Source organism: Rhea americana, unplaced genomic scaffold (assembly GCF_003343005.1).
Source record: "Rhea americana isolate MKP2758 unplaced genomic scaffold, rheAme1 scaffold_44, whole genome shotgun sequence".
Lineage (NCBI taxonomy): Eukaryota > Metazoa > Chordata > Aves > Rheiformes > Rheidae > Rhea > Rhea americana.
In genome coordinates this window covers 5,470,839-5,493,545 of record NW_028186579.1, presented here as the reverse complement: position 1 = coordinate 5,493,545, position 22,707 = coordinate 5,470,839, and the positions used below count along the sequence as shown (strand labels likewise).

Below are 22,707 nucleotides of genomic sequence, written 5' to 3'. Positions count from 1 at the left end.
TGCCAAAGGTAGGATCCTGATTCAAATTTTGTGGCTCAGACTCATCTGTAGCTAAATCAAACCTATTGAATCATTCTGAACTGTTTATTCAGTGTTTAGTCAGTCCTTACATGGATAAATTCCTATGAAAGCACGCCTGATTACAGATAAAGGAAAAACTGAATAAGATGCTTAGGATGTGATCCACCGGAAGAAAACTGGCAAAGCTCCTACTGACTTCAGTAGAGGTATGGCTCTACAACTGTTACCACTTGGAAAAAATCACTTTCAAAGTGCAGGATGTTACAACACAAGAATAAAAGACATGGTTTGAATTTCTAGAGCAGTGTCAATTCAGGTGAAACAGAACGTCTGTTCAGGTGAAAAATGGAAGCAGATATATTTTGTTTTGTTTAGTCAGACTCTATTGTATTTGAAACGCATATAGTCACTAAGTGCTAATGCTTCATCTATTGTTATCATCAGGAAATGAAAACGCTTTCCAACTTTCAGTTCTAGGAAGTGTCTGTATATTTGTATCAGTTTTAAGCAAAATTTTTTATGTTCTATTGCAAATCAGTCATGTGTGTCTTGGTCTCTAATACAAAGTGTGCAAAATATTTTGTGACATTTTATTTCCCCAACAAAAGGTAACAGGAAAACATTGTTATATTGATTTATTGTATTTAAATAGTATATATGCTTAGAATATGTTATATATTTAATATATTATATTGGTTTTCATCACAGAGCTATTTCGTACTATGCTCTAATTCAGATTGTTGCAATAATTCTACGATAAGCACCGTTTTGCCTCCCCCAGTAGTTTTTTAACAGGAATTAGCTATTATTCTGGGTTTTTTTTTTGTTTGCTAGTGAAGAAAAAAGATGAAAGAATGAAAAACTCCCATGAAGAAAATAACCAAAACTGTCTTTAGACCTGGAAAAACGTTTWTTTTTCTCCTGCTATCTATCTCTTCCCTTCAAAATGGAGAATTACCAAGTTCTTCCTTGATCACTGTCTTCCTCGTTCTCCACACTATGGGAAGTTTTAAGTAAGAGTTTTAGCACTRCTTACCTGGAAGCATTTTGTCAGGTTCATCAGTTCCAGTGTACTCTTTCTGCATTTGGTATTTTGTGGGCTTAGCTTTAGGCAAACTGAAACCAATCTGTAACAATGGCATAGTCAGAGCGGTGAATAAGCATATCTTACGTATTTTCCCTCAGAAAATGGCAAAATTCTAGCCACTGCTCATTTGCAAGTACTTTGCAAGTCGTATTCACCAAACTGAAGAGCGTGTCCGTTGGATACTAAGGTTGGTTATGGTGCTGGCAGACACACAGCACACAATTCAGACAGCTTATGATGACCTAGTCAGCGCAGCTGTGAGTTCCCTGACACTAGTAACCATGTAGCAGTTCCCAGGGTTGAAGGCTGCTGGCTCATATGTGGCAGTGCAGGTGACACTTGAAGACTTTCTCTCAGATCTCTTCAAACAAAAGAAAAATAAGTCTTGGCAGAAACCGAGGAAATTGGAATACACTGCATTTTATACTATCTCTTGTAACTGTTACGCTATTCAGTCCCTGAAATCAGGACTGTCCGACAGATAACAACTGTGGGATCTCTAGTAGGTGCATTTCTGCTACCTTGGAGCACATAAAGTTTTATGCTTTCCCTCTTATTAAGGTATTTTACAATATGAAAGAAGAGAAAGGCAAGATGCTGCTCATAAATTGTGTTGACAGCCATCAATTTTTGTACTTCAGGACATGGTTTTGAAAGGAGATCTCCTATCATCTCTGTTGTGCTGCCTGCCTTCCCATGTTCTGCATCTCTGAGGACTGGTTTCCAGCAATTACATGTTGGTGAGATGAAAACATGGAGTTATGTYTTCCCTGCAGAAATCCAGAAAATACTGTAGGCTAATGGACCATCTTCTACCAGAAATCTTCATTAAATGGAAGCAGGTTTTTATCCTAGTTTTTTTWAAAAAAAGGAGGAGGGAGGGAGTCTGAGTCCCATTGGCTTTCTACCCTTTCTACTCTTTATCATAGTCTGGAGTCAATGAGCCGTTTTCCTCATACCTCCCTCTGCTCTCCCTCAGTTTTGTATAAGTGCACCTGCCTATGTTTTGGGACTCTCCTGTCTGTATCATGTTAGYGAATGGTCACTTTACAGTTAATGACAGCTTCAGTCTTATAGACCCACCTAAATCAGCTTCACAGTGCTCAGCCTTGAGTAGAGGAGCCACGTAATTATCACAGTAGGGCTCTGAACTCACCAACTGCAAAGCTGAAGAGCTTCTCGAAGAGGGCTGAGGGTTCATGTTAAGCCACATATGGCTAGAGCTACCATGCTCTCTATGCCTGAGTTCGTTAAATGCTAATTCGGATGTCCACATTGCCTTCAGCATTGACATAGCTATACATCATGCTATTCTAAAGGCATCTGATGAATTCCCTTCTGTTTGGGACTCATACTATCCTGAGACTAGATATAGTACTCTTATCTATGTGCTTCGTATTGAAGCCAAAGTGTCGTGAGGAATCCTCTACACTACTTCTTATCAAAAAGACTGCATTGCCAGTGGCTTAGCAAAACTACGCAATTTAGGTATGAATGGTTCATGCATCATACGCAATGGACAAAGTCAGGTGTTAAAACACATAAGCGTAGCTATCCTCACAACCATGTTTGTTTTAGAGGCGGTGTCTTCCACTCAATACAGTGAACAAACCTGTATTTTTTCCGAATAGCTGCTACCATCCAGGTGAGGCAAGGTTAGCTGGATCAGCAGTTGTCCCAATTCCTTCAAATTCTCAGTACTCGGATTGTGTATGATCAATATGTATGATCAAACTGCTCATTCAGTGCCTTAAAATTTTGAATATAGCAAAAAACTTTCTCCTTGTTAAAGACTGAACGGGCCTTCCAAGTACATCTGAGTGATTATATGTTGATTTACACCCTAGTTTTATCTAAATAAGGCATTGGCTGTGTGATTTAAAGTTGCAACTGGAGATAACATCCTTTCTCAGGGTGGCAGGTTTTCTCTCTCTGTTACAGACAAAGCTGAAAAAAGTTAGATCCATTATGCAAAATCAGTCAAGAGCTATTTTCCTTCTACATGTAGTTAGTTAAATGTTAAATTTTAGCACTCAAAGAATCCTTTTTTTCTTATTAGAGAAATTCATATATATAWATTGCAATTAATTTCTAATTAGATTGTTCAAATTATTACGATAATCTATACAGAAATGACATAGCAAAGCTTGAGGAGGCAAATATAGCATTTTATACTGTTGCACAGTGCTCCATATACATCATTAAACAYAACCCATTAAAGTATTTTTAAAACTATAGAATAAAATAAACTTACACAGTATTATATATACACCATATAAATTAACTGCGAAAATTGCTGGCATATACAGCTCACCTAACCTTGTAGCTCCAACTGCTTTTCTAATTTGTTGCCACAATCCTGGAACTGGACTTATATAAGACTGTATTTCTGCATGAAAAAAATGTACACCAMACAAGCATTGACAAATTTATTAAATTACTTACCTGAGAGAGAAATGATCACATTAAAATGTCCAAGTCAGTAGAGCTATACTGGACCATTGTGACAGAGAAATTACAGTCAGTTCTCATTATTGCTCTGTCAGAGGTGCCAAACTTCGAGCCTGCAGCTGCATCCAGGCATTTGATGTATTTCTGTGCCTCACATGGCACATGCAGATTCTCCAGAACGTCAGCCAGGCTGTTTAGGGGAATTCAACCGCTTGTGGCCACAGAGAAAGGAMACAGGCTTCAGTATCTGAGAAGCCGCTCCTTTATCTACCTCAGACTGGTGACCACCTGTTYGTGAGAGGGGCAAGCTCTCCTCTCTCCCATTAATTTCATGGGGATGTCCACATTAATACTGAGAGATGCCACGTTAACTATTGGTGTAATTCACTGCGAGTGTAATTGCAAGTTAACTTCACCGCTATCTCTTCAACAGATGGAATCAGGATGGGGGTGGTAATGAAACCCACAGGAAATGGGTTCTGCTGAAGGAAAATGCAGATGGAAAAAAAAGAGACATGTAAGAACAGAGAAAGGGGAAAGAAATAGATCAAGGAAGCAAAGGGCATAGGAAATATAAGGCAGAAGGAGGATTACTTTAATGACCACTTCTCCATCCTGTAAAGCAAACTGAATATAACTAGAAAAATACGAGTTATAAATGACTCATATCCAATAGTTCAGAAAAAATGGTACAGTGATCAGGTTCTGAGACCTGAAAGACTTGCACTCCAGTCCCTGCTCCGCTGCAGACTCTTTAGGTCATAATTAGAGAGTGTAAATTTTGTTTAACCTTAGGCCTCATATCTCCTATTGCCTCAGTGTTTCTGATGACACAGAGGCAGCCAATAGGGAATTCCAGGCAGTGGACTTAGATAGAATGTAAATCTTAGCACTGCTTTCTATCTACTTTTGGACAAATGTATTTGGACCTGCTCTGCAGAAATATGTGTACACCCAATTTTTATTAATTCACTGAGTTGAGTCATGGTACCTGAATAACCCRTCTGTAAAACTGAGTGTTACAATATCTTGTCTCTCTGAGATATTGTGAGGATAAATGCACATAAGAATGAGGTGGTTATTTAACACAACAATGGAAAGCAAGTAAGTACCATAAAGGGAGAGATCTTCTATCACCAAGATACTTACWGTTATCTCCAAGATTAACATATCTGCTGCTATGAGCATGGACCATGCTTACAAACAGGATCCATCGTTCAGGGTGGAGCGCTTATGGCTGCAGACGCGTCCATACTGAACGACTTGTAAGCACAGAGACAACAAAGGGTGGCTCTGGAATGGAAACCAGTGCCGCTACGTCAATGCGATGCTGCAGCGGGGCTAATTAGGTATACCCAGACAGACCTTAATAAGTCAGGCASAGCAAAAGTGGTCGTATTGCTCCTTGGACCCAAAGTAGTGTCTCTACACGGCATTGTTCTGCTCCACGTAGACAGAGCAGCGCTCTCTGGGCTCGTGCTAGCGCAAGCTCTGCTCTAGATCTGCTTGTGTGGCATACAGGGCCCCTGAGCRAAGCTACTCCACAGCTAGAGTGGGCAAAACTAGAGTAGGAAATCTCCAAAGCTAATTTTTGATCAAGAATTTGCCATCAGTGATTCACGCCTCTGGGACTGTAGAAAAGCTGGGAACACCAGAGCAATCCCTCAAGCTGCATGAAAGGGGGCATGGGGAGGAGTAAAAATTGCTTTAAGCTATCTTTATGCCTAATTTAGCTGCATTGAGAATAGTCTGATCATAGGTAAGGAATTACTACTGTTTTATATTGCAGATGTATAAGGAGGCATGTATAACTAACTTTGCATTTATTGTTTTTTCTAGAAAGTATGTTTTCATCTAGTTATACATTTAAAAAATGCTATCAGAGTCTGAAAAGACAATAATTAGATGTCTTTGGTTTTTGGACAGCTTTAAATATGTTTAAGTGGAAAGGAGTGCTAAGAAGCAAAAGTATCAMAAAATGACAAGCTCAGATTTCAAGACTGAAAGCTAAGTTTAAAATTTACTGTGTTGTTTTCCCTATCCCCTGTGATCACAATGTAGGGTGGGGAGGATGAGAGGTTCTGGTACTGAACAAGGGGTCTCTGAATACTAAGAAACTTTGTCCTGTTTTTCTCCTTTGTTCCAGTGAAAATGAGATTAATTCTGAAGAGAGAACAGGCCTGAGAATTTCAGTTAATATTCAGAAGGAAAAACTCACAGAATTTTTGCAAAGAATTTTCTTTGTGCTAGTCCTCTTCCAAGTGCATCCTATTTATATGGTCTATAAAGCACAGAGACTGCAAAGAGCAGTAGTGAGTGAAACATCTTTAGTTTATAAAGTGAGAGCAGTTGCTCTTAGTTTTTGTAATAATACATAGATAGGTATAGAATAAATTTATAAGTACTGTTCAAATGTGAACTAGACAATTCTATGGCAATAGCTACTGAATGGCAGGGGATCATTTTTATTGTCTGGTGATTGGTAATTCGTTCTCTACCATTCAGAAAATGCAGATTTGGTGCCTCAAAGTTAAATAGCATGTTTATGGTCACAAAATAAGTGTTGCGATTTTCAGAGATGCTGGCTAGCCCCAGTTTTACTGAATTCAGCAAAAGTGTCAGCTATTTGCTGAATTATCTGTTGATTTTAGCTGCATTATACACTTTYGAAAATCAATTTGCCAGTTTGGAAATTTTGGATGAAATAAGTAAAAGTAAGTAAATATCTTAGTGAAATCCCTTATAAAGCCCTGAGATCGTAGAGCTGAGAAAGTAGCTGGCCATCTGTCATTCCCCCGCACAAGGCCACGGTGCGGGTGCGAAGAGTTGGTAATACGGGAACATGGTTGGTAATACGGGAACATGTTATTTTGAACAATGCTACTAGCGATGAAGCATCTCTGTCTTAAGAAAGTGAAGTGAGAATTTTTCGGGCCTATGCCTGGATACAGAGCGAGTCTCATTTAGTAACTCTGTGGGTGAAGCTTTCTGGAGCAGGGTGAGGTAAGACTTGAAATTTGTGACGGCGACGCGCTCTCGGGGGGCGCGTTTCTCTCGCAGACGCCGCTAAGGCCTCAAGGTAACGCGGTTAAGACACACGCCAGCCAGCCTGCTCGGGCTGCTCGCGGCCCTCTGCCCGCGGGTTCGGCGCTGCTGCCGCCGCGGCCTGCGGCCCGCCGACCGCTCTCCCCTCGCTGCGGCAGCGCTGTGACCGCGCCACGGCAGCAGCAGCGCCGCGCCGCTTCCCCGAGCGAAGAGCTGCGGCGCAGCCCGCGCCTGCTGCCAGCCGAAGTGCTGATACTGGCTGCGGTGCGCTGTGGGAGAGCCCGTCCCGGCGCCGCGGTCACGCTCCGGAGACCCCTTGGCAGCGCCAGGGCGCCCCAACGTCCCCGCTGCACGTCCCCCTCCCTCCCCCAGCCCGCTCCTCTGCAGAGGCCGCCGCCTCTCCCGCTCATCACACGGGTGCCAACAGCAGCAGCGCGCCGGGGGGCTCTGCCCACACCCTGCCGCAACGCCTGCCTTCCCGCTGCGGGCAGCCGGGCTTCTGGCCATAAYCACCCCCTCCGTGGATGTGTGTGTAGGGGCGGGGGGACAGGGCGGGCGGCGGCAGCACCCCCAGGCCCGCCGCCGGCCTGGCCCGGCCCGGCCCGGCCCGGCCCGCCCGGGCCGCGCGGGGCCTCGCGCACTGCGGGCGGGGGGAGGGGTAACCGCCTCCCAGCCCAGACTGTGCATGTCCAAGTGACGCATTGCAGGTACGAACCCGCCAATCAGCGCCCGCCTTCTGGAGACCCTGCACTCCTCGGCATTTTTTTTCTAAAATCCTCCTCCGCCCAGAGAAATAGTTCCCCCTCAACTGGCTCTCGGCGCCCCCCCATCGGCGCCGTTTTGCGGGTGAAATCCGCCCCTTTCCCGCAGCTCAGCCTCTCCTCTGCTGGGGCTCGGGGGCCTGGAGGCGGGAAGGGGGCACAGTCGCGGTGCGGGAGGCTCTGCCGTGAAGAGCGCGGCGAGCCGGGACTTCTTTCGCATCTTCGTTCACTGAGGAGGAAAGGGGAGGGGGAGGGAGCGGCGCGGAGCGATCCGGGCGGGCGGTGAGGAGGTTTATGAGGCACTGCTGGCGGCCGGGCAGGGCTCAGTGTGAGGCGAGCCGTAGAGCGGGCTGGTAGCTGCTGTGCCCTGTGCAGCCGTTCGCTTCCACCACACCCCACAGCCAGGCCGAGCCACCATGGTGAGTGCGTGGGGATGGGGCGGCAGCAGGGCGCTGGCTGCGGGCGCGCGGCGGCGGGGTCGCATGTGGTGGGGTGCGGGAGGGGGAAAGGGGCGCGTGYCGTCGAGTGGGTGCGGGGCGAGGCCGCTTGCGGAAGGGTGGGGGTAGGGGAGAAAGCGCCCCTTGTGCGGCTGGCGGGCTCAGCCCGGCGGCGTGGGCAGGCTGGGGCGGGGGGGTCCCGCTCTGCGGCGCCCTGCGCGTAGGAGGAAGTGGTGGTGGACGAATCCCGCCCGGGTGCCTTTCCCGCCCTGGGGCGTTGGTGCGGATTCAAATTCAAACTGCCGTTCGGTTTGAGCGCCATGACGCTTTTGTTGGGGTGTGTGCCGGGGGGGGGGCGGTCGGCAGATAACGGTTCTTTCTGGGAGGGGAGCCGCGTGGTGGTGCCGGGAGGGGGAAGGAAGCCTGCCACGATGGCACCAGCTCCACTTTCTTATCGCTTCCTCCCCCCCTTCCCCCCCCCACGCCGCCGCCGAGCCGGAGCGTGTGACTGAATGGGGCCGGGGAACCAGCGTCGCGGCAACTGGTGCTGCGAGCGCTTAAGATGTCTGGCTCGCTAGCGAGGTGTGTTGCGCCTGGTAATAATGCAATGCGGAGCCCTGCAGCTTCTGAGCAGCATGATGATGAGGGGCTGGCTGCCTCACTGCACCATTTCCCTGCTAGACCTGTTGTCAGTTCGGGTTGGAGCCGTTCTTCCCCTGCTGATTTTATGATGCTGACTCGCTGTCGGTGGCTCTATTGAACAAGGGATTTTTGAACTTTTTTTTTAATCTTCTGTTTTGGCCATTGCGGTGGACAGTACTGCATTTTCTTGATCAAGCCCGATTTATTTTTCAAAGCAATATGTTTGTTTAGGATTTTAATCAAGTCTGTCGAATTAGAACACGTTGAGTGGAATTGGAGGATTGTTTTTAATTTGGTCTAAAGGACACGAGTTTAGCTTTTTTGATTAAAACAAGTGGACAATGAAATATACAAAAAGGAACAATTCTGTAACTAAAGTAATGCTAGTGACCACTTARTACTATCTACATTAAAAGACGATGCAGTATAGTGGAATTGCCTTTTCATTATTACATGCTTTTAAGGAATCAAATAACCATGAACTCAAAATGTCTAATGTGAAAGATGGGCCCTTAAATTTTAAGCTTTTTGAACTATTCTCCTTGATGGGTAAGGAAGAGAGATGAACAGAAGCCTGGATTTGATCTTTTACTTGAATTATGAACCTATACAGCAAACCATCCATAAAGAAAGCAGTGAATATAGCAGCAGAAGATTTTCATTTTGCTTTTAGTCATCTTACATACARAACCAAAAATGGAGTATCTTAAAGCAAGATCTGTATAGGAATGGGTGTGTCCAGAAGCCAGAGCAGCATTTTGAATGTTGTTACAGTTAGTTGTGACAGACCAGGCTGACTAAACCTGTGAATATACGTTGTCCAATGCTGCATATGCTAGGTAGAGCAGAAAGCTTTGCACTCCAAGTAAGCCATCATAAGCATAAGTTTTAGCTCTTACATGCTAGTCTGTGTAGTACCTGTTCTTTAGTTAATCTTGTCAGAGAAGAACTATCCATTCAGTTCTTACTCCAAACTTGGGGGTTTGTTGTATTTCACAGGTGCTATCTGTTCTATGCATTGCTAATAGTTCTCTCTCAGCAGCATTGGACCTGAATCTGAGGGTGGTCYTAACTGACTACTGCTTAGCAATTTTGACTTAATAGAACACTTCCTGTAGAGGTTGTATATGCTGCTGAAATTGCTGCTCATGTAACAGCTCCCATTTTCTGGGAAGCTTAGATTCTTTGTCAGGCACTCCATGTAACCTGTGTAAGGAATGGGGGCTCTTAGAATAAAAAATAAAACTGCTGCAAAGTAGATAAGAATGCCTTGTTACAGCTGTGATGGATTCYGGGATTTGAGATGAAAAAATTGAGCATCTAAATGTTGGTAATAATACTTAAAACTTGACTCTTCAGAGTATGTCAAAGGAGAGGTTTTCAGGTAGATCTTGACAAAAAGGAAGGGGCTTATCAAAGCTTCTGCAGCATAGGCATGTTATAACTTCGTTTAAATGCATGTTTTTGAAGCTGTATTGAATTACTGAATGCCTGCATCATGTATGCTGTATGAGTAACTAGGTTAAAATTGGGAAAAGCAAGTTTTTGAAGGCATCTATAACAAGACTGTAGTGGGCTGTAATTTCCATGAGTGGATCAGGGCTGATACAAGCCATGCAGGTGGATGGCTAAGACAGCTATCTAGCAGACTTGTTAGCTCCGCCTTTTACTGCTGTTGTGCAGCAGTCCCTGCAGAGCCTAGCACTGCAGAGTACAGATGGTGTTTGTTCAACCTTGCCCTACCCCCAAGCTTATCTTCCAACTGCCGTTTACCTGTGGCTTCTAGGAAGTCTTTGTGCTCTTCTTGAACACTGTACCCGTTACAGGTACTGACAAAGCTTATCTGTTTTTATTGTTAGTGTCTATAGGATGCTTAAGTTGCCGGAAGAGTTAGGGAGGAATAGTTTGGGGACTTCTAACAGATAATGTCGTGTGTGTCTGTGTAATGTTAATGTAAAACAATATGCAACTTGGCTTGATAATGTGTAAGTATTGACTTGAATAAACTAGGTTCTTGCTACTTACATCTAATTGACAACTTTCTGTGGATATAAATACCATATAGAAATGTAGTACACCATTCTCTTCACTTGAGCAGTAAAAATGATACAGCACACAAAGGTATTAGCCTATGTAAGTGGTAACTCCAGACAAACAATATGTGAGTCTTATCTTCAGTGATAAAGATATGATCAGCAGTATCAAAGCTTAATATTGAATTGATGACTGATTCTGACTAGCTTTGCTGATCTCTTGAATATTTCTTTAAAAAGATGCTGAGCCTGTATGTGAATACTTACTACACATCCAAAAATTGAGTGGAGTATATAGCTGTGGTGTAACTGCTCACTAGTATAACCTGGATTCTTAAAGAGTAAGTGAGCCATAGGCAGCCTGAATTTTTTTTTTGCCTTAACCTTGGGTTGTCACTGTATTGTATTTGTAACTTTTTTTAAAAAAAGTTTAGTTCTCCACGGTTGCCTGAGGTGCTAACCTCATTCCTGTTGAGCAATGTGACCAGAAGCTTCCAAGACTGTATTAAATATAGAAATGTAGTGCAAATTCAAGTTAAAATTGACACATGGAGCATATACAAGTTGTGCCATCTGCTAAAGAAATACTGAGAAGAGGTGTGTGTAGACAAACCTTTTCATAGGCAGAACTAATGACTGAAAATAGTACTGTCTATTGCAGTAATTATAACTTGGAAAGCTTACTGCAAGGAGGTTATAAGAACAGAACTAAAATACCAGTGTTTAAGTGTGAGTGCTTTGTTTTTTTACACCTTAGTCTTTCAACCCTTCAGTGGCTTTTCATGGGATAGAAAGCTCTACAGCACCTCCTTGAAGAAACAAGTGACCTTTAGAGGCTATCCAGAATTTGCTTGAGGAATTAACTGATCTGGAAATCTAAGGGAAAAATATTTCTAATCAAACACTCTATATTCTAAGAGTTGGTTTGGATTTGGTCTTGGAAAAACTTGTTTTTAATTGCTGGCAAATGCAGTTTGTTCAGGTATTCACTAGGAACTGGTGCTTACCTRATTAGTGATGCAGAAATGACAACTCTGATACAAAGCCACTGAAAGACTGAATGGTAAACTCCCTTATGCTGATCAAGCTATAATAAAGAGCAGTGYAGAGAACCAAAATAAAAATACATTCAAATTACCACATCGTTCTAAAGCTGTTGGCACTGATTATATGGACTGTTCTTACTGCTGAATCTTGAACATGAAGCTTCATGTTAATTAAGGGATCACCTCCTTCTAAAGAGGAGTATGTTTGTATAATTATGACTCTCTAATTTGGTAGAATAGAGTCCCCCTCAGCTTTGGGGGATGTTGCCACAAGGCTTAAACCTGAAGTGTTTAATGCTAAAAGCTGAGACTATATACTCAAGTATTAGTCTGATATCTTGAGTATGTTCTGTTTGGTTGGGGTTTTTTAGCTTATCTAGAAGGACCTGCGTGCTTGAAGTTAATAGTCTTTGTTGGGCAGCTGTTCATATTTGTAGTAATTCAGTATTTGAGTGTACCTGATACTTACAGGATCAGTAAATGAGGACAGGTTGTCAGTTCCTGGTAAGCAGTGTGGATGACTGACTTCTGAGCTCTKTTGGTTACTACTATTTTTGAACATTAAAGATAAATCCTGAAGAGCAGCTACTTTACAGATTTGTAGAGGCTTCTGAATATTTGGCCTTGACTCAAACTTTTGCTCAACTATAATAATATTCTGTTCTTATTGCAGGCTGATCAACTGACRGAAGAGCAGATTGCAGGTGAGGTTTTTACATGCTGTGTTGATACTCTTGCTTGACCTGGCACATCCTTTAATCCAGTGACTGTGTGTTATGCAAGATATTTAGCTTTCTTAGAATTAAAGAAATAGTGTGGAATGCTTTAATTCATCAGCTAAATTGTAAAGGCTTGCCTTTGACCAAACAACCTTGGATGCAATGGATCTGATGTTTTGTTCTCCTATTACCAGCCATGAGAAGATGTCTTTTCCTGTAAAGATTATACTGGATGGTACTGTAACACTACAGTTTTATCTAATGAAACTCCTTTTTTATATCAAACACTTCAATAGATTATGGACTCAGGCTCTTTTCATAACTACAAAATGGTCTAATGTTTGCTGAAGTGCTAACTAATTTGTGAGGGTGGGGGGAGGAAATGTATTTCAGATTCCAAGCCTTCAACACTCTTTAGCAGAAAGCAGAAGTCCTGGAACTAATTTGCTTTGCGCTGTCCTGTCAGAGCTCTCTGACTCCTTCTGATGACAGTAAAACACTGGCTTCATGAGGACCAAGAGCTGATAGGCCATAATCAGAATTACGTTGTGTATTTGGCCATAAATGTCCCGTATGCTTTTCTGAGGATCTGATATGGCTCTGAAATGTTTACTGAAATAGGCAACTTCCAAGTTACAGTATTGCTCCTTCTCACCCCAGCAGTGGTTTTAGTGTACAGAGAACTGACCTACTTGTGGCTCAAACTCCTGGTTATCACATCTCCTGCCCATGCAGGCTACACAAATTAGCTTTTTCACTGCTTTTTTCAAAAGTGGATTTCAGCTTCAGTAATTGGTGTGACTTAAAGCTGTGGTATGTTGATAATGCAGAACTTGGCCTTGTGATGGATATAAACATTTCTGTGGCTTTTGATTTGACAGGTTTCTGGTTACACAGGCAAATCTTAGAGTGCATAGATTTGATGTGAAATGATTTTTAGAGGATGTTAGCATTAGATTAGCTGAAGCCTATCCAGCCAACTATACAGATCAGTCTAAGATACTGCTATTTAATGATGGTATAACTCTTAAACACTGTATTAAATACTGAGGTGTCATAATGACCTAGTTTGTTTCTATCATAATTGCTGTATTTGAAGTGTAAGAACATTCTTCTGTAGCTTTTGGAATTTAGAAGGTAGCTTTAACTCATAAGAGACTAATTATGGTTGTGTGGACAGTCATTAGTCTACTTAATTGTTGCCATAGCACAAGTCAAATCTAGTTCAACCTGAGATTTTTCTGCAAGTGGCCTACATATGTTACAATCAATAAAGCACATTTCAACTAAACTGATCATAAAATCTGTATTTGCTGTCTTTTCAAGAATAGTTTATGGCTTCTTAACTGTAGAAGCTTTGTGTGTCTGATTATGGAATAATAAACAGGAAGATTAACACTACTTCAGGGTTAGTCCAAATGTTAGCTAACCAATAATGATAGTATAATAGTTCCCAGGGCTGACATTGAATACAAATGAGCTTCTCATACTTGAATAGAGAATTCTCATCTGTGTGGAAAGAATTATAATTTAGTGTCAATCCCTGGTGTAAAGTGGTCTGCCACTTTCAGTTTAACTGCAGTGTTCCATTAAGCAAATGTGTTTGCAGGCAGACCATATACCTCTGGTGCAAAGACATAAATCCACTGCAGGTTTGTTAAGGATCTCCCTAGTATTGTTTAGGAGTGGATGCAACTATTGAAGCATTCTGCTTCGTTTGGCTGTTGTAGCCTAGAGTCTCATGTTGAAAAAGATGAGAACTGTCAATGGTGTAGTTTGGATGTATGACACAGATCTTAGCTGTGTAGTAAAGGCTTGAGCTTTTGCTAATCCATTGCATCTCCTTTGACTTAAAGGTGAGCTTATTTTTTTTTAAAAAAAAGATAAAGACAGCATTCAGTTCCTTAAAGCTGCCGCTTCTTCTGGGTTTTTAAAAACATCCGCCTTCACCTCTAGCTTTGTTCTGAAGCACAAGTCTACAGGTAGTTCTAGTAAGTTCTTTCATATTTCCTGCTGCCTAGGCTGACTTTGGAACTCACTGATTGTATAAGACTGGAGTCTTTTGTTCTTACAGGTCAAAGTGAAAGACTTCCAAAAGCAGTATTTTCTGTAAAAAGTAACAACCCTGAAAGTTGGATATGTACTAAATGAAGCTGCAACTAATGTTCACCTTCTATAAAGATTAAATTACCAAAACAAATAGGTGCCCCTTTGGTTAAGCTTACCATTAAAAAAGGTAAATAGATCAGGACTAGTAAATGTAGGCAGTCAGAAAACTTGAAGGATGCAAAAGGACTAATCTAGTGAGCTTCCATAGACCTCAAATAGAAGCCTCTAAACTAAAGTGACTTTCTGAACTAGCAASCTTGTGCAAGGTGTTTTATCACTTAGTATATTGCAGTTCTCTGGGGATTTGACCATAGCAGCTATTCAGAATTTCTTTCATAGTAGAAGTAGTCATGTTTAGGTCTTAAGCTGCTGGTGGCTGTGAAAAGAACAACTGATGTTCTCTTGAAGTTGGATATAGTTGGTAAATGGCTTTTGAGTGGGAATAGTTGTTCTAAGTCTGGACATATGAGGTCATTTAAGTCTAGCAGTTYGTCTGGAAAGATGATATGGTGCTGAGATGCCTCAGAAGAAACTGTTACAGGCTTATTTTTAATGTGGGCGATTTCAGAGTTAATGTTCTGTTAGGCTACTTTCTGCTTATGCAGCCTGGAAGTCATCTTTCTGCTTGATCTATTGCTTTCCTTGTGAAAAGCTTAACCATTGTAGGCTGGCCTGAGGAGGCTGTTCTTGGCACTGCATCCTTAGATGCTTCTGACAACTAGCCATTTCTAGGATTCGGGACAGTTCTAGCAGTTTAGTATGGCATGTTGACTAGCTAGGAGAATTTGCTTTATCATAACATGGAGTCAAAGGTGTTTCCAAGGCATGGGAGATGGTTCCTRCAACATTAAGTCTGTTGAGCAAGAACAGAGTTTCTCACTTTAAATTTCAGCATTTCATAGATGCCTTTACTACACTGGCTGTTACARTAAGTTGTCTAGAGCTATGCTAGGTTTTTCTTGTTCTGAGGTAAAATTATACCTGCTTAGGCTGTAATTCCTGTGCTCCTAATTACTGGAGGTAGTTAGAAGTGGTTAAAGAGTTAACTGATTGTTTTAATCATAACCCTGACTTCATTCAGCATTTCAAATGTGGACATGCTGCTCGTGTTCCTTTAACTTCAGTCTGCATGGATACAGTTTATAGCTCGTTATTTCTTAACCTACAGTCTCTTTCATTCAAAGATAACTGTCCCCTGAGTGGTCCGTTTCAAGTATTCAGAATATGCCACTGAATGGTTCTGCTTTCTACAAAGCAAGTCTGAGTTGTATGAAAGTAGGAGTGGTATGTTTAAGTGTAATCACTGCAGTACTGCTTTGTGATGGGGTTACAGTGCAGTTAAAATACATTTTAAGGCTGAAGTAGTTAATAGATAATTGATTGTGGTAAGTCCTCATACTCTGTTAGTCAAATGTTTGCCCCTTCCATGGTACTTCTGTAACAGATTATGGTCATCTCTACCAGGCTTTACCCAAAAGCCTTTCTTCCTTAGTGAATAGGTTAGGTATAAGATTTAGCTGCCTGTTTCTGCATAGTGCAGAAATAGTGCTATCTTGAAACTGTTCCCTCTGGTCCAGTAGTAGCCTTGTTCTGATTCTTATGCACTAAATAGCAGGAGTTGACTTTCAGAATATTAAGCCTGTTAGATATAGAAGTGTGTGGGGTTCCCCCCCCCCCACTGTCTTGATGACTCAACTATGGATCTGCTATTATAGCTATGTTCATGAACTATTAAAACTGTTTTGTAGTTTTTAACACTTGACAGCTTGTACTCAACTCACTCATACTGTTGGAGTATGAAATGGATGAACAAAGACTTAGGGCTGTTTGTGTCACAATAACAAAACTTTTATTATGACTAATTCTGAGCTGGGAAACCCACTGTCTGGAAAGCTGGCTGCTTGGAGCTTTTAAATTTGTTTGTGGAAGAGTTTCTCATATAGAAATACTCTTCAGCTAATTATTCCAAAGGCATTAACTCGGGTATTCTGGAAGCTGTAAAGGGATCTGAACTATGCATTGAAATATTTCTTGTTTCAAAAACTCATGATTACCTGTTTTTTTGCATGAACTGTTTCTGTCCAGTAAATTAAGTTTGGGTGTCTGTGGCCAAAGACAGATGGTATGTATTAAAATTATCTCCATTTTTGACCTGCACAATTAAACATGTTGTGCTTGTATTAATATTGCTGGGGACAATATAGCCATTGTAGGCGATTAAGAGGTAACAYTGAAACATGCAGTCTTACCACAGTTATTTTGACTACTTTTAGTGAAGGCTACTTCAGGATGTAGTAGGGCTGAAGCAACTTTCTAAGGRGGCTTTCAGAAATGGGTATGACTGCAATGATCCCCCCTTGAGGGACTGAATGGTGAGTGTTTTGTATATACCTAGACTAAAGATGTGCAGAAGTTCAGTGCAAGAACATGGAGGATTCCTTTTTTTTAGCTAGGATGGTTAAATGTTAGGAGCTCTGAGAAGCATTACTAAGATGTAACATTTGAATACCCATTTTCAGCTTTTTCTTACAGTAATCTTACTCTTCCTAAGAGAAGCATTCCTAGAAGGAACTTGAGTAAAAAACACTTTTTGTTGTTGTAGGACTGCTTATAAAACCTGGACTTGGTTCTCCTTTACAAATGAAAGTGTGTGTTCCTTCCAGGCACTTCCAAGTACTTGCTTAGCAGAAACAGTGTTAAAACAAAGGCCATCAAGGATGGGCACACTYGGAGTACAGAATATGCTTTTAGTAAGTTAGAGAATTGAAGATGCATAAACCTAAGTGYGTGAACACTATCGTGTTCAAATTTGCAGAAATACTTGTCTTGATTCTGTGCCAGTGTGAAATAATTCCTACCAATGATACAGGTCATTCCAGCAGTTGGTGGGTCTAAGCAATTCTGAAGTGGATGACCCTTCTGTGTATGTTTTGTTTTGGAGGGGTTTTAGGTCAAAATGTTATTGGTAGGCTGGCAAGTGTTTGTTCAAATGCTAGTGCTTGCATGCTGGTATTGATTATAGCAAACTGAACTCCATATTGAAGTTTCCTTAAGAGTAGGAAAATCTTGTGCCTTACAACAATGAACTACACTGGATTTTTATAAGGTAAAGTAAGCTTTATGTTTCAAATCAGAAGATACTGACTCACTTTTTTTTGTTGTTGTTGTACAGAATTCAAAGAAGCTTTTTCACTATTTGACAAGGATGGTGATGGTACTATAACTACAAAGGAGTTGGGGACAGTGATGAGATCGCTTGGTCAAAACCCCACAGAAGCAGAGCTACAGGATATGATCAATGAAGTAGATGCTGATGGTAAGATTTTTACTAGTAGGTAATTACTTGGTAGGATACCTAAAGCCATGTCTTTTTCTAAYAAATTGAGTATCTTGCAGGCAATGGCACAATTGACTTCCCAGAGTTTCTGACAATGATGGCGAGAAAAATGAAAGATACAGATAGTGAAGAAGAAATTAGAGAAGCCTTCCGTGTGTTTGATAAGGTACTAAAACATTTACCTTAACAAATCTTCCTGTTACGGAAGTCGGACTGAATTCTAATGAACTTCCTCACTGAACTGAGGGAAACTTGCAGTCCTACTGTCTAGAATTTCCAGGTTAACTAGTCAGCATAAAAATTGATCTACTGTGGGACTGTACCTGAAAGTGAAATGAGTGCTTATGTCTCCTGGGTGGTGGTAAGCTCTTACATTATCTCATTTGCTATGGTACTGAAACTCTGATACAAGGTTAGCAGGGGAATTGCTTAAATATTTTAAAAATGGTAATTTTCAAGTCTTTTATGTAGTGTTTACTATGAAGGATGCTGGTTGAGTCTACAGTTACTCAGCTTCTTAYGCTAGATGCGTTTTTAAACAGAATATGACTTCAGCTTACAGGAGGACTGTCAATTCTCAGTCTGTATGCAGTATACTTTGGTATCCAGCATAGCAGCTAGGATAGAATATGTAACTGAAAGGCCTTCACAGGCCACTGTTTGCTGTACTTGTGAAGCAGGTGAAATAAAGCAGCTTCTGATCTAAGGAGTAGACATTTCAACCAGATTGTCACATGATTGGTGGTATCCATCACCTAAGAGGCTGCAAAAGATAAATTACTTTGTCAGCAATAGAAATACAGTCTACTTTTGCTGTCCTATACCAGGATGTATTGGATAAGTTGTTTTCAATATGTATAGTCTTAAGACTAAGAACCTAGACTGTACTGAGGATAGCCTTACAGCTGTCATTTGCCTTGTGCAAATGTTTGAATAAAGCTATACTAACTTCCTAACGTTAAACTTGGTCAGAAATATTCTTAAGTTGTATTCAAATCATTTGACCTTAGTCTATTCCAGACTTTCTTTTTTTTCCCCCTACCAGGATGGTAATGGTTATATTAGTGCTGCAGAACTTCGCCATGTGATGACAAATCTTGGGGAGAAGCTAACAGATGAAGAAGTTGATGAAATGATTAGGGAAGCAGACATTGATGGTGATGGTCAAGTAAACTATGAAGGTAAGGAGCTATGAACTGATTCTTTGTGTAGCAGTTTTCACGCCATGGTAATAGTGTATTTGGTACCTATATCAAATTTAAATAGGACAGTGTTCAGATGGGAGGTCTTCTCAGCAGTTAGTGTTCCTTTAAGCTAATATTTTACTTTTAGTACATACCTTATGCGTAAAGCAGCAATAATTCAGTCTTGTAGGTGTATACAACATAAAAATGGCTCTTGAACTGTATAGAGTAAAACAGTTCTCTAAATCTAACRGTGCTAAAGATTGTTAGAATAAGGAAGTTAATGTGTGTATTCTAATCACATATGACACTGATAAATGTTGATCTGAAAGCAAACAAGGGAAGGAAATCGATGGAACTCTAGCAAGTTACTAATGTTAATACTATTAAACTTACCAATAAAAGGGGAAGATGCCTCTGAAATGCCTAGCAATTTCAAGAAGTTCAGAGAATGTTTTTAAAATGGGGARCTTGACTCAAGTCAGTTGTAGTAGAAGTAAGTTATTGCTTGCTTTGCTCTTCTGATACTGAAAGTAAGTTGTGAAGCAGAAGGGCTTTTGTTAGTTGCTTGCAGCTCAAGCATGAAGCGACTTTCACTTTATCTTTCCAAATGCTTGAGTACAAACATGAGCTAGGGGGCTGTCAGATAATCCCCTTGCTGTTCCTAGGCTGTAAGTTTTGCTTTGTTTAACAACTTCTTGGTTATGACATCAGCATGAGCCTTCACTTGAGGGTGAAGAGGCATTTTTGTAAATGAGACCACTTCTAWGTAATTGTACTTAAACACACAGATGAGGAAGCTGACGTTAAAGAGGGTAGGCAACCCTTGTTTCAAATAGCTCTTTTGGAGCTTGTGAACAAGCCAGTTAACATCCTCTCAGATTCCCAGACTCCTTTTGTTGACTTACTGAGCAAGTTAAGTATATTGGGCACAGTAAGTAAAGAATCGTAGCTTGTGAGAACTAACTTCCCATATACTGTGAAATAGCAATGGTTCAGAAACTTAAAGCTAGTTAAGCGAAGTAATACGTAACTATTTTGCTTTGAAGAGATTCAGGCCAACATAGTAATGCCTTGCTTGAATGCTTTGCTTGAACATGTATTTAACAGATGGTGACTTCAGCATGATCTCTTTAATAGACAAGGTGACTAGATGTGTTTCTGTAGCTCATTGAGAAACAGAGGACATAAATGTTTTGTCACAAAAGATGTTCCCCAGTTCAGTGGGGAACAACTTTTGATAGAAGTAGAGGTCTATAGCCATGAATATTCTTAGATGTGGCTGGTGGAAAAGGGGCATGTCTTCAAGGTGCTCTTTCTTTTTTTTGAATCTGATAGTATATTGCTAAACACTGTTTCAAAATTGGTGAGGCAGGTCACTTAGATCTTAAAATTCAGATTTTTCTTTGAGTAACTTTTGTAACTCTTTCCTTTTACAGAGTTTGTACAAATGATGACAGCGAAGTGAAGACGTTGTACAGAATGTGTTAAATTTCTTGTACAAAATTGTTTATTTGCCTTTTCTCTGTTTGTAACTTATCTGTAAAAGGTTTTTCCCTTACTGTCAAAAGAATATGCATGTATAGTAATTAGAAGGCCATTCCTCCATGTTTTTCTCCTTTATCTTACTGTCATTGTTCTGATTTTTGGAAAATTGATCAAAGTAACAAATGTTGCATGTGGCTTACTCTGGATATTTAAGCCCTTCTGCACATCTAAAGTTAGATGGAGTTGGTTAAATGAGGGAACATCTGGGTAGTCTGTTTAAAAAAAAAATAGCTGTAGGAGACTTAGGTATGACTAATGTAACAAGTTACATAAAGTAAGTTAGGGTTTACTGTGCATTAGCTATTCCTTAGTTAAAGCACCAAGCTGGCTCTAGTTCTCCAGTATATACACGATAGTTTATTCTGCTTTCTGTGATGGAGGATGAGGACTCTTGTGCTTACCTGCAGGATAAAACCATGTGAACAGTACATAGTGAAGTGGCTAATGCACTGTAAAAATCTCTTCTAACTTGTTTCATGGTAACTTGTTTGTGGTCATACTTGTAACATGTTGTTGAAATGTGGAGTCTTAACTTTGTGGACGATTGACAGTCAACAATATGAAACTTAAAAGTTGCACTAATGCAAAACGGGTGTATTATCCAGGTACTCGTACACAGTTTTTTTTGTACTGCTGGTCCTGTACCAGAAAACATTTTTTCCTCTTGTTACTATGCTTTTTAAACTTTGTTTAGCCACTTATTTTCAAAAATCTGCTTATGGCACGATTTGCCTCAAATCCATTCCAAGTTGTATATTTGTTTTCCAATAAAAAATTACAATTTACCCATACTGTTTCAATGTATCCTTGAATTATTTACAGGATTTGTTCAATTCAGTTGCTGCTCTAATGTTGCAGTATGTAGCAGTTTGGTTTGCTTATGCAATGGATTGGCTGTCTTAAAATAGCTTGGAAGGTGAAAACTTAGACCTTAAACTCTGGCCCTTAATAGTATTGTTGACTTGGAGAAGCTTTCTTACTAGTAGTTAAAAATGTATTTTACAGTCTTGTGTGGAGCTTGGTGCTTCAATAAACTTAACGTAGTGACTGGTTATGCCCACTATTTGTAGACATTGTGAACTGGATGTTGACCTAGTTCAATAGTTGACCTAAAATTAAAATTCCTTGTTCAGACAACTAAACCTGTTTGCTTTCTTTTAATTATTTGGAGTTTATTCCCTATTATCTGGTATGTTGGGGTGACTTAGTGTCATATCTGGACTTTTCTGAAACTGTCAGTCCGTCGCCTTTCAGGATGCAGTTGACTCAGATTATGTAAAAAACCTTCTCTTCCTGATCTGCTAGTGCCTATAGCACTAGTTTGTGGTCAGAACTTTTTAAAACTTGATTTTTTTTTAAAAACCCCTTTTGACCAAGGATAAATCAGACCTCAGCAGTATGCCAGATATGACTTATGCTGCTTGTCTTTTTCTCTGTGCAAGAATCTTATATTTTGGTTGGGGCTTCTGGCAGCCTTTAAACAGAGCACTGGCCACTGCCTCTAGTAACCATCACTGGTCCTAGCAGAGCGGTTTGCTAATATTTTTACAGCTTTTATAACATCCATGGGGTGTTTAAAGTAAAACTGGGCAGCTGATAGCCCTCATTTCAAAGACACTAAATAAAAATAAATTTGTGGTCACTGGGCCTGAAAAACTCTGCTCCATAACATCTATAAGCAGCTCTACTGATCTTCCAGAGGATGCATGCTAAAAGCATTTCACTTGCTAGCATCACTTTTAGAGCAATGCATTGCATATTGGCAGTTGGATTCAGAAAGCTTTTATAATCTRAACACAATACCTGTTAGGTTTGCATTCTACAGAAGTGGCCAACTGTCCTATACAGTCTTCTTGCTGTGACCTAAGCAGGCTGGACATGACATCTGTTTTTAAACTTGTATAGTATGAGAAGGATTTGACAGGGTACAGGAACCAACACTTCAGATTTTTAATCTTGGGAGTACTGAATGTGACTTTCTAGAGGTAAGTAATGCAAACAAAGATCTGATAAGAGGCTGCATTTGCTTGTCAACCTAGTGTCTTGACTTTCAGCAGCCTGGGAATTATATTTTGAACCAGCATCTTCAGTTCAGCATGCATTTGAAAGTGTCTGGCTTAGCTAGGGTTAAAAAGAGGGAGAGAGTCTCTCCTAACAGAACTAACTTGGCTAAGATGGATGCCTTTCACATGATGAATAAATGAAGCTTGCTTGAAGCAAGGCACCTCTTATTTACTGTACCATTTTAGCTGCATCCCATTCAGTGTTTGGTCACAAGAATCAAAGA

At 40.8% G+C, this 22,707-nt stretch overlaps 1 protein-coding gene across 1 annotated transcript; it reads left to right on the top strand.

The window, feature by feature from the left end:
* The first annotated feature begins 7,665 nt into the window (after nucleotides 1-7,665).
* On the top strand, nucleotides 7,666-21,211 carry CALM2 (calmodulin 2). Its single transcript, XM_085315885.1, has 6 exons — nucleotides 7,666-7,784; nucleotides 12,197-12,227; nucleotides 17,524-17,667; nucleotides 17,748-17,854; nucleotides 18,734-18,869; nucleotides 20,312-21,211. Exons 1-6 carry the CDS (start codon nucleotides 7,782-7,784, stop codon nucleotides 20,338-20,340), a joined length of 450 nt encoding a protein of 149 aa, XP_085172011.1. The 5' UTR covers nucleotides 7,666-7,781; the 3' UTR covers nucleotides 20,341-21,211.
* The last annotated feature ends 1,496 nt before the right edge of the window (nucleotides 21,212-22,707 follow it).